The 12,143-nt window shown below is 38.8% G+C and overlaps 1 protein-coding gene across 21 annotated transcripts in view; it reads right to left on the bottom strand.

Moving 5' to 3' along the window:
• Positions 1 to 12,143, bottom strand: part of Arb2a (ARB2 cotranscriptional regulator A) — a 464,298-nt gene that overhangs the window by 419,606 nt on the left and 32,549 nt on the right. For 13 of the 21 annotated variants that reach the window (XM_063281474.1, XM_063281479.1, XM_039101899.2 and 10 more), the window contains exon 3: positions 11,581 to 11,704. The exons of the other annotated variants lie outside the window; for them this stretch is intronic. In XM_063281474.1, the coding sequence (XP_063137544.1) occupies positions 11,581 to 11,686 (106 nt within the window). In that variant the 5' untranslated portion in view covers positions 11,687 to 11,704. The remainder of the gene's footprint in view (positions 1 to 11,580; positions 11,705 to 12,143) is intronic. 21 annotated transcript variants of the gene reach the window in all.

Raw genomic sequence — 12,143 nt, 5'->3', positions numbered from 1 at the left:
ATGGCAACCATTTACATTAGATAGCCATTCATCTCTGGGAAATATTGTCAGCAGTCACTGGTAACTTAGCCAACTAGTTGGGACTAATAAGGTCTGGATCTTAGACAAGAACCTACTACCACCATTTTACGAGACCAGCAATAATTCCCAACTGCATTCTAAATCTTGTCCTTATACCCACAGATAGGTATAGTCCCCACTCCTCATCAGAAAGCCATAATAGGCCAAAATGCAGAGATCATCAGATCATGTGGAGTCCAGCTTCACTGTACAGACCCTATAACACAACTCCTGTGCCTAAGGCACAGGGAACATCCAGAAAGAGGGGCAAAAAGATTCTAAGAGCCAGAGGACCAGAAAGACTGCTGTAACACTGTCTTCTAGAAATGACATAAGAAGGTCACCCATGATACCTCAATAAACAAGACCTAAACAGTGATATTATTAATAGGCATACTAATACAGAAAAGGGAAATCTCATTGACAAAAAAACTATAGGCAATTTAATACTTCTAGAAAGGACACAGGAAGCATTTACAACAATAAATACCATAGCTGATATTCTTGGTCATAAAATAAGTACCAGTGAAGTTTAAGGGCTGAAATCATATAAATCAAGTCTTTAACCACAAATAAAAGTAATGTAAAATTCAATGAAGGGAATATCTTACAAAAATATTCTACTGTGAGCTGGATATGGTAGTGCACTTCTTTAATCCTAACACTACAGAAGCAGAGGCAAGGGAATCTTTGTGAGTTCACAGGTTTATACAGTAAGTTCTAAGCCAACAACTCTTCACAGACAGACTCTTTCTCAAAAACAAACAAATAAACACTTGTTATTTTATTAATTTTATCTTACTTAGTAGATGGAGACAGAGGAAATAGAGAGAACACAAAAAGGGAGAAACTGAAAGAAGGCAGGAGGAATGAAAGAGCACACCATCACAGACAGCTTGCGAGCTCAAAGGGCAACTCCTCTGGAGTGCTTCTCTCCTGACTCCAATGGGATCCAAACAATCAGGCCTGTACATAAGCAACTCTGCTCACTAAATCATCTCTGAACCTACCCTGTCAACTCTACTACATCTAAATTAACAAAAACCCTATGAGGAATTTTTTTTAATTAAATCATCTGAAGTGGGAAGACAAAACTTTAATCCAGATCTTTTGAATAAGAAGACCCACCTTTAATCTGGGCTATACATTCTGGTGTCAGCCTATACATGAAAGAAGGAAGATTTTTACTCTGTTGCTTGCCCTTGCTCTTACTAACAACATCATTCCTTCACTGGCAACTTCTTCAAAATTCTGGTGTATACTGAAGACCAAGTGAGATCACCAGTCTCATGAATTAAATAACTAATGGATTATTGAGTTTTCTGTTGGGAGACAGCCATTGTTGAACTAGCAGGACCACCGCCTATAAGTCATGATAATAATCTTCCAATGAGAGAGGGGGGAGGGCAGACAGACAGGCAGACAGACAGAGAGATAGACAAATGATAGATAATAGATGATCATGATGAGAGGTAAATACATAGATAAATAAATGAAAGATATAAATTCATTCTATCATTTCTATTACTCTAGAAAATCCTGACTAATACAAACCCAAATTCAATTATTAAAAAGAATGCTACTTTTTAAAAGCAATCTTAGTATCAAAAATGTAAATCACACAAATTTTTGCAAAATACTAAATAGAAATGAAGAGTGATACATAAGAATTTGTGGGATTCATGAGACTGGTCTATATCTCAGAAGCAGTGCCCTGGTCTAGAACTTATGGAATTTAGCACAAGCAAAATTTACAGAAAAAAAATTACATTAAATCCTTATATAGATGCTCCTTAATGTACAATGAAGTCCATCCCAATAAACTGCTACTGTACCAAATCTTTAATCATCATAGCTCAGCAACAGAGTATACTGCACAGCACTGGTTGTTTAGTTATTCACAAGCTTACTGGAAAGGAGCTCCATACTGCCCCCTGGAATCACGACATATTACCATAATGTATGCCACATGGTGCTGGTGTGTACCATACTTTTGCTTTCAAATAACTGAGTGTGTTAACCTCTCAGAAACAGGAAGTTTTGAAGCACTCTGAAATAAACATACTACAATTTGGAACAAGAAAGCTCTCTTTACTCTCAGAGTCTCTCTCAAAAACCCTAAGCAATAAATGACAGTTATTAACATAATATATATTACAACTAGCTGGAGAAATAATCAATATTCAAATTTCTGGGTGAAATTTCTATAAATGCATACTGCTTTTGCATAATCATAAAGCTGAAGAATTCAGAGTGCAATAAGTCACATACTACCTGTCTTCCAAAGTAAGAGGTCTTCAATAAATTGCCTACAGTCGCTTGAACAAGAAAGGCCTGAACAGGTTTGCATGTTTTAATACTCAGTCCTCAACTGGAGGAATTGTTTGGGAAGGATTAGAAGGTGTGGTCTTGCTGGAAAAGATGTATCACTGGAAGTAGGCTTTAAGGTTTCAAAGGCCAACACCCTTCCCAGGTAGCTCTTTCTATCTTGTGCTTGCAGATCCAGATCTAAGCTCTCAGTTACTTCTCTACTGTCATGCCTGCCTGCTTTTGTCATTCAACCCTACCATAACAGTTATGGACTCCAACCCATGAAGCCTTGATCCCCAAATATTTCTTCTATAAGCTGCAAGGGTCAGGTTCTTTTGTCATAGCAATAGAAAAGTAACAAAATGCCAAGGGAAGCCTTGAAATCATACATACAAGTAACAGTATATGAACTGAACAGGATATGTGTGTGTGAGTGAGTGTGTGTGTGCACATATACATACACACACATACATATAATAACAATTAATGAAAAAGATCTCATGAATATGTAAAAGAACAGGGTGAAGTATATGACAGGGGTTTGAGTGAGGAATTGGAAGAGAATAATGCAAATGAATTATATTCTCAACAACATTAATGCTTTCAAAAAGAAAAATAACTAAGACAGAACTTAGTACTAAGAAGTTGGCTATTACTGTGACAGATCTGACACTATTAGGTTTATTTTTGGATGAGTGTGGGAAACTTTGGGACTATGAACTAAAAAAAAAAAAAGGTTGAACATTGTAAATTAGGCTTCAAGGGTCATTCCAGCAGGAGCTCAGAAGGCAATAGTGCTGAGAACAATGGAGGCTATGGAAGTCCAGCTCAAAAGAGTTGTCAGAGGGGAACAATATTAGCAGCTAGGCTTAGACACTATGCTTGTGATATTTTGGCAAAAAACGTAGCTGCTTTGTCTTTGTCCTAAGAATCTACCAGAGGCTAAACTGAAAAGTTTTGAACTAATCTTCTTAGCAGATATGACTTTGTCAGCCTCTTGTAGTTTGAATTAAAATGCCCCCATAAGATCATAAGGAATGGCATTATTTGAAAGTACAGGACATATGGTCTTGCTGGAGTAGGTGTGGCCATATTGGAGAATGTGTGTCACTGGGCAGGGACTTTAAAGTTTCAAAAGCTCAAGGCAAGCATAGTGGTTCTCTTCCTCCCACCTGTAGACCCAGATTTAGAACTCTCCAGCTATCTCCAGCACCATGTCTGCCTGTGTACCACCCTGTTCCCCACCATGACTATAATGGAATAAACCTCTGAAACTACAAGCCTGCCCCAACTACATGTTTTCCTTTATAACGGATGATGTGGTCATAGTGTCTCTTCACAGCAATAATGAACCCAAAACGTAGCCTAAAGTCAACTTTGTTGTATTTAAGGAATAACAGTACTAGGATATGGAACATGGAGCCAAACGCCGTGCTGGAGAAGCTGTGGCCTTGCTGGAGACGCTGTACCATCTGGGTGTGGGCTGTAAGGCTTCGAAACCTAGCACTCCTCCCAATTAATCTCTGACTCTTGCTTCCAGATTTGGCTATACACACCCACACTTCAGCACCACGCCTGCCGGTTGCCATGATCCTGTGATAATGATATTAGACCTAAATTGTCTAGAGCCATGAGGCCCAAATTAAATGTTTTACTCTACAAGTTGTCTTGGTCATGTCTTCATAGCAAATGTAAATGTAAATAAGACATTACCTAAGCATCTGAAGAAACATGAGACAAAAGTAAATTTAAGTGAGAAAGGTAGAATAATAATCCCCGAAACATAAAAACAAAAACAAAAACAAAAACAAAAAAGAAAATTTAGTAAAAACCTGAGGCTTCTCAAAACAAATATAATTATAAATACTATAAACCACTAAAGAGAGTATCAGAAGAAAAACAAACAAGCAAACTACTACTTCCCGGGGACACATGTTACGAACGTTATGCCAATTAATTTACCAATGTGGTCAAAATAAAAAATGCCCTTATTAAACAATTCAATCTGACAAAGCTAACTCAAGATATTTCAAAACATTCCACAAAAAAACAAAATAGCCCTAAACACTTTCGTTGGTGATTTTCACCTAGCAGTTAAGAACCAATCAAATTAGACAAACAAAGAATAGCAGAAAACACTCCCTAGTCCATTGTTAGACGCTGATACCATATCAAAACTTTGGTGAAGAAAGTTATAAAACTCAATAAAAATTAAGAAAACAGAAACTGAGGTGTATAAAAGGATGATAAGGCATGCCCAAACAATTCATATCACAGGAAAACATGGTTGGCTTGACATCTAATAGTCACTAATGTCATCCCTAAAGCCTCAACTTCCTATTTTAAGTCAACTCCAGAATGGTGCTTATCTACTTCAATTCATGGAGATCTCAACATGCAAGTCAGATCACATAAATACAGGGTAAGATGCTACAGTAGTTATGTTTCTGATGATATAAAGAATACCTGAAATATCTTAAGAAGATACATTTTAAATGTTTAGTTGACAGTGTCAGCCCAGTGCATCAGGGGCATGCTATCTATCGTACAGAAAGGCATAAAGCAGAAAAAGTTGTTTTCCTCAGAGGTGGCAGGAAGCAAAGGAGTCCAAAGTCTTTGTCTCCTTCTGAAAACACATCACAATGTCTTCCAAGATCTTCCCCTTATTAATGTTTTCATATTCTGATTCTAATAATGTAAAGCTATAAGCCAAGCCTTTGATAGGTGGGATTTGGGAGAAAACTCCAAACCCAAACTTGACTCAGACCCACAATATGCAGGCTCACCTTAAAAACCCCTGATAATCATCAGGGCCCTTCCCTGGACTTGGAATTCCCTGTTTTCCTGCAGTTCTTGTGTAGGGTTGAGAATCTAGGAGCTTCTCTCCTTTCAAGACAGCATATCCCTTGGTGTCCTTGTAGTTCGTGTCTTATTTAGGTAGCCATGTGGCTGAATCCTAATGGATGTAGTCTCTCTGACATTTCTAGGAGACCCAATCTTACAGCAAACTTCCTGTGGCTCCTAACAATCTCTTCACCTCAACTTCTGCAATGATCCCTGAGTCGTGCATATAAGAATGTGAAGTAAATGTATCATTGGTAGTGATCAGCCCTGGGATCACATACACACAGGGACCATGACACAGACTGAACAGTCTGTATTTATGTATTTAGGAGTGTGTATGTGTGTGTGTGTGTGTGTGTGTGTGTGTGTGTGTGTGTGTGTGTGTAACAACAATTGAAAAAAATAGGACATGAATTTGATAATTTGATTGTGCACTTGGGAGCAGCTGGAGGGAAGAAATGGAAGGAAAAGTGGCAGACAAATATCTTCGTCGAAGCCTTCATCAATAAGGCTGGAATAGCAGAAGGTAAATTTACTTAATTATAACCAAGGCCATTGCAAACAACGAAAATAAATGAACACTAAGTCCATTAATGCACAGATGGCATCATAACAAAATACAGGCATTGTGGTGGTGAAAGCAGAGGAAGAGTAGGATGAGTAAACCAAAATTGATTCCTAAAAATAAGGATCAGGTACAGAACACCTTTCCACAAGCTCAGGAGAAATGAGTTTGACAAAGCAATACTATTTGGCAAATCAATAGTGGACAAACTATTATCGTTTAAAACTGGCAAAGGGAAGAAGTAATCTTTTAAGTAAAGAATTCACTAAAAGGCTATCTTCATTGTTCTCCATATGCAAAGACAAGCTGCCTGATTCGGAACAAGCCTTCTTTTAATGACAGAAGTCCCTATCTTCAACATCCTCATTGTCATCGACATTATGGTAAAGTATGTTAAACTTTTTACACACATATTACATTTTTGTTATGTGTGTATAATGCATGTGTGTACCTACATGCACACCTGCATGGTGGGTGAGACATGCTACAATGCATGTGTGCAGGTCAGAGGCCAGCTTTCAGAACTCCTCTGCTCCTACCATATGAGATGCAGGAGTTAAGTCATGCCACAAGGCTTGACAGAAAGGTGACTCTGCCCACCGAACTATGTCCCTGACCCTAAATTAAACTATTCCTTCCAGAGTATTCTGCCATTATCTGGAGATTTCTCTGCCACTTTCATTCCAGTCACAGACTGTTGAAATTTTTTAAACATTTACACTGTTATCCAGAGTATCTTCCACAAGCACCCAGCTCCCACTAAAGCTCTAGGAACGCCTCAGAAGACTGAGCTGAAAGACACAGCGGCTGGAAGACTGAGGATGCTGTGAGGTACTGCCTGTGGCATGGTCATCACACTCCTGGGCTCACACCAGCTGTGGTTAACTATACATGACCTATAGAAAACCAACGGAGCCACGTTCCTCAGCAGATGGAGAAGAAGACCCCAGGCCCTGCCCCTCACTGACATGGCAGATGACAGCTGTTTACTATGGAGGAAGAGTCATCTTTCTTTGGGGATATGGTTATTTGGTATTACGCCCTTGTATAGAAGGGCAGCGTTTAATAGATTTAGTGGGTTGTCATTAATAAAACAAAGCAAAGAGGAGGAGAGGAAGTTAGAAAGGAGAAGTTTGGGGAAGAGTATATAGGAATTTGAAAAGAAAAATTGGGTGTATATGATATTTTGTGGATATACTATAAAATACTCAAGGAACTTTCGTGTTCCCAAATACCTTCCACTGTTGCCATGTAAGTTTCCTATTGTACACTGAACAAATCAGTGACCATCAGCCACTGTTTATATAGTAGTGAAGAAACTCAAAAATAAATTGCCTTCCAGGTGTAGGGAAATAAATGATTTGCATGCTTCTAAATTTGTTCTAAAATATACTTTATGGTGCACATCCTTGTTTATTTTCTAATTCAGTTGGGCCTTGAACACCATGAGTCTTGCCAGCACAGTAGAAAACCTTAGTAAAGCATTTTTCTTCTTATTATTATTATGATTGCTTAGAATTTGTTAATGGAAAATTGCTATTGGTTTGCTTTTTTGAAAAAATTCAAATTGTATAATGTTATTAGTAACTAAAAAGGAAGCTCTTTGCCAGGGTGATGATACAAATATATAATCCCAGGAGTCAATGGGAAGCAGAAGGATCACTGCCAAGTTCTAGGCCACCCAAAAGTATGTGCTGAACTCAAACTGTCCCCGGAAAACTTAGCAAGACCTGTATCAACATAACTGTGCATGAAGGTGCACACCTCCTGTAATACTAGCACTTGTAGATAGAGGTGCAGATCATGGGTAATCCAGAATTGTTTCTCTGCCCTTTATAGAAAAAGATCAAGTGTAATATCAAGGATTTCTTGGCTACATAGGAACTTTAAGGACAGCCTAACTGAGAGTCTATCTTAAAGAGAAAAGTTAATTTAAAAATACCAACATGCTCAGATACAAACTAAATTTAAAATTCTATTAAATCAAGCTTAAAACACAGAGATTAAAAGGAGAAAAAAAAAGAAAAATCACTGTCATCATCATCATCATCATCATGAAAAGTAAGACTCTTTTAGTCAAACATAAAATTCCATGCTGTGCAGATAACAGAGGTTTCCTAATTACAGGGTCAATGTGCAAAAATAGAGCACCAAAGTCATCCTTCACCTCCTGTTGTTAGAACCTTACTCATTTCTTATTGAGAGACCTGATGGTAGGATGGTTCATTCATCCCTGCCCTGCTTTGTCTGAGAGAACAGTCTAAGAGGATGGACTGCCAATTGTATTGGCCTTTAGTGTTTACTATTTTTAAAAAATTCAAGAGAAAGTGGAGATAGGAAGATGACTCCCTTTTTTAAAAGCTTGTAATATCAACATGAGAACCTGAGCTCCAATTTCTATGTTCCACATAAGAGCTGAGAACAGAGGCAAACATTTGTAACTGTAGCTCCAGGAGACAGAGACACACAGATCCACTCAGGTCATCTGCTCCCAGCTCACTTATCAAAAAGTGCCAAGTTCAGTGAAGGACCTTGTCACTACATCTTTTTGATGTCACTCTTCTTTTCTACTAAGCATATGGATTTCTTATACTGAGCCCTTTTATAGTCAAAAACTTTCTCTGGATATTGTTTTTTTCTTTTATTGGATAATTTATTTATTTACATTTCAAATGTTATCCCCTTTCCTGGTTTCCACTCCAGAAACACCCCATCCAATCCCTCCAACCCCTTGCCTCCATGGGGATACAGTCCCACCCACCCATCACCCACCCATCCACACCCTCCCACCTCCCCAGCCTGGCATTCCCCTAAACTGGGGAATCCGCCATTCTCAGGACCAAGGGCCTCTCATTCCATTGAAATCCAACAAGGCCATTGAAATCCAACAAGGCCATCCTCTGCTACATATGTGGCTGGAGTCATGGGTCACTCTATGTGTACTCTTTGCTTTGTGGTTTAGGGTCTGGGATATCTGACGGTCTGGTTAGTTGATAATGTTTTTCTTCCTATGGTTGCCAACCCCTTCATATCCTTCAGTCGTTTCTCTACCTCCTCCACTAGGGACCCTGTTCTCGGTTCAATGTTTGGCTGCGAGCATTCACCTCTGTATTTGTCATGCTCTGGAAAAGCCTCCCAGGAGACAGCTATATCAGGCTCCTGTCAGCATGCACCTCTTGGCATTCCCAGGACTGACTGGGTTTTGTGACTGTATATGGTTTTTGTGACAGTGTGTGGCAGTCTCTGGATGGCCTTTCCTTCAGTCTCCGCTCCACACTTTGTCTCCATATTTCCTCCTGTGAGTATTTTGTTCCCCCTTCTAAGAAGGACTGAAGCATCCACACTTTTGTCTTTCTTCTTCTTGAGCTTCATGTGGTCTGTGGATTGCATCTTGGGTATTCTGAGCTTTTGGCTAATATACACTTTTCAGTGAGTGCATACCATGTGTGTTTTTCTGTTATTGGGTTACCTCACTCAGGATATTTTCAAGTTCCATCCATTTGCCTAAGAATTTCATGAAGTCATTATTTTTAATAGCTGAGTAGTACTCCATTGTGTAAATGTACCACATTTTCTGTATCAGTTTCTCTGTTGAAAGACATCTGGGTTCGTTGCAGCTTCTGGCTATACTAAATAATGCTGCTATGAATATAGTGGAGTATGAGTCCTTGTTATATGTTGGAACATCTTTTGGGTATATGCCCAGGAGTGGTATAGCTGGATCCTCAGGTAGTACTATGTTCAATTGTCTGAGGAACTGCCAGACAGATTTCCAGAGTGGTTGTACCAGTCTGCAATCCTACCAACAATGGAGGAGTGTGCCTCTTTCTCCACATCCTCGTCAGCATCTGTTGTCACCTGAGTTTTTGATCTTAGCCATTCTGACTCGTGTCAGGTAGGATCTCAGGGTTGTTTTGATTTGATTTTACACTGATGAGTAAGGATGTTGAACATTTCTCTAGGTGCTTCACGGCATTCAATATTCCTCAGTTGAGAATTCTTTGTTTAGTTCTGTATCCCATTTTTTAATAGGGTTATTAGATTCTCTGGAGTCAAACTTCTTGGGTTCATTAGATAACCTCGTTCCAAATGCAGCCAATACGGAGGCTAAGTAGCCTGGGCTACTGCATCCTGTGCAATGTCAATGGTGGGCACCTATATTATATGTGGTATATGTATTAACCACATTGAAAACTGTTCAGAAAACACCAGCGGTCACTCCTAAAACCTTACAAAATATACTGAAACCCAAAAGACCATGAAACCCAAAGGAGCGATGAGAAATAATATCACATGGCATTGTTAAGTAGATACTTAGAACACTGGAATTTAACACAATAGGTACACTGTGACGGAAGCAAAACGCTTGTGACAGCGCAGAGTGGACAGTAGTCAACTGATGGCTCTAGGATTTAAAACTTCATATGTGTATTTGTTCATAGTTTCCAGGATACACATTGGTACCATGTGTGTCCTAGGCTTATGTGGCTAAGGTATAACAAATTGTAATATTTTATAAGAAATTTGCATATATATTATGGAATTAAATGATAAAGTAGACTATTATCAAAATGTTATAAGAAATTAGGATATACCTAACTTTATAAAAAAAATTTGTGTGTATGTATTCTCTGAACAAGTTTTTTTGTTTGTTTTTTGTTTTATATTTCTTTTTTTCATATTTATTAAATTGGGTATTTCTTATTTATATTTCGATTGTTATTCCCTTTCCCGGTTTCTGGACCAACATCCCCCTCCCCTCCACCTCCCTTATCTATGGGTGTTCCACTCCCCATCCTCCCCCCATTACCGCCCTCCCAACAACAATCACATTCACTGGGGGCTCAGTCTTAGCAGGACCCAGGGCTTCCCCTTCCACTGGTGCTCTTACTAGGATATTCATTGCTACCTATGGGGTCAGAGTCCAGGGTCAGTCCATGTATAGTCTTTAGGTAGTGGCTTAGTCCCTGGAAGCTCTGGTTGCTTGACATTGTTGTACATATGGGGTCTCGAGCCCCTTCAAGCTCTTCCAGTTCTTTCTCTGATTCCTTCAACGGGGGTCCTGTTCTCAGTTCAGTGGTTTGCTGCTGGCATTCGCCTCTGTATTTGCTGTATTCTGGGTGTGTCTCTCAGGAGAGATCTACATCCGGTTCCTGTCGGCCTGCACTTCTTTGCTTCATCCATCTTATCTAGTTTGGTGACTGTATACGTATGGGCCACATGTGGGGCAGGCTCTGAATGGGCGTTCCTTCAGCCTCTATCCTAAACTTTGCCTCCCTCATTTTTTATTATCCAGTTAAATGCTGGGTTATTTCCTCTACAGATAAAATTATATTACATAGCAGAAATGAAACACAGAAAAAGTCTAGAACTCAAATTCCCCCAAAAGTATCTAAGGCAAATTCCTTCTGAGGTATTAAAATGGAGAGGTTTACACAAAATATCACCAAGTTCCAGTAAACATAATACCATAATAGGGAAAAGTGAGATTATACAGCACAACTCAACAAAATACGGTAAAGATGTGAATCTTGATTTAAAAATCTTACAAGTGTTTGTTTCACCAATAAATGATGACCTTGAGCAGAAAGAGCATTAAGAAGGCTTTCATCTGTAAACTCTTGAGTGTATGGTTTATTTCAGGCATTGTAAAGGTTGCTATAAGCAATACAAATACTTGCAAATAGCTTAGGCACTGAAATCCTTATGTGACAACTAAGATGGAAATAGAGTAACTAAATATTCCTATGCTTTCGCTGTGCACAGTGAAATTTTCCTGAAAAAGTAATTTAAGTGTGTACCTTTCAATGGTGTAGTCTTTTCTTTTTCATTTGGACCTCCCTGCTGGATTTGTGCCATGTTTATCCAAATTGGCAAGAAAATTAAAGAGCTCAAGGAAATAGACATCGATCTTCAGAAGACAGTCTAGAATGAATGAAAGCAATAAATTAAGCTTCACCCAAAGCCTACCTACTCCGTGCAAACGTCCTAACTCCTACAAGAGGAAGAGAAGCACTTCCTACATTGATTTGGAACTCTATTTTGTGGAGACCCACACAACAAAAGTTGCTATTTCTTGCTTCAAATGACAGCATTTATGTGCCTGATTCAGTTAATAGCTTACAAGTTGCTGTTGTTGTTATAGCATAAACATCACCAAACATAAAATCTTCAAACTTTAGCAATAATGAAAACAACTTATCCCAAAATTCAAAAAAATAAAGAAAAGCTGTACTATGGAAATATTTAAATTTAGTCCATATATATAAAAAAAATCAGTCTGGCGGTTCCTCAGAAAATTGAACATTGCACTACCTGAGGACCCAGCTATAGCTCTCTTGGGCATATACTCAAAAGATGCTCC

This window comes from Rattus norvegicus, chromosome 2 (assembly GCF_036323735.1).
Source record: "Rattus norvegicus strain BN/NHsdMcwi chromosome 2, GRCr8, whole genome shotgun sequence".
In the NCBI taxonomy this organism is placed as follows: domain Eukaryota; kingdom Metazoa; phylum Chordata; class Mammalia; order Rodentia; family Muridae; genus Rattus; species Rattus norvegicus.
Note: the sequence above shows the minus strand (reverse complement) of the source record. Positions and strands in the feature narration are given on the sequence as shown.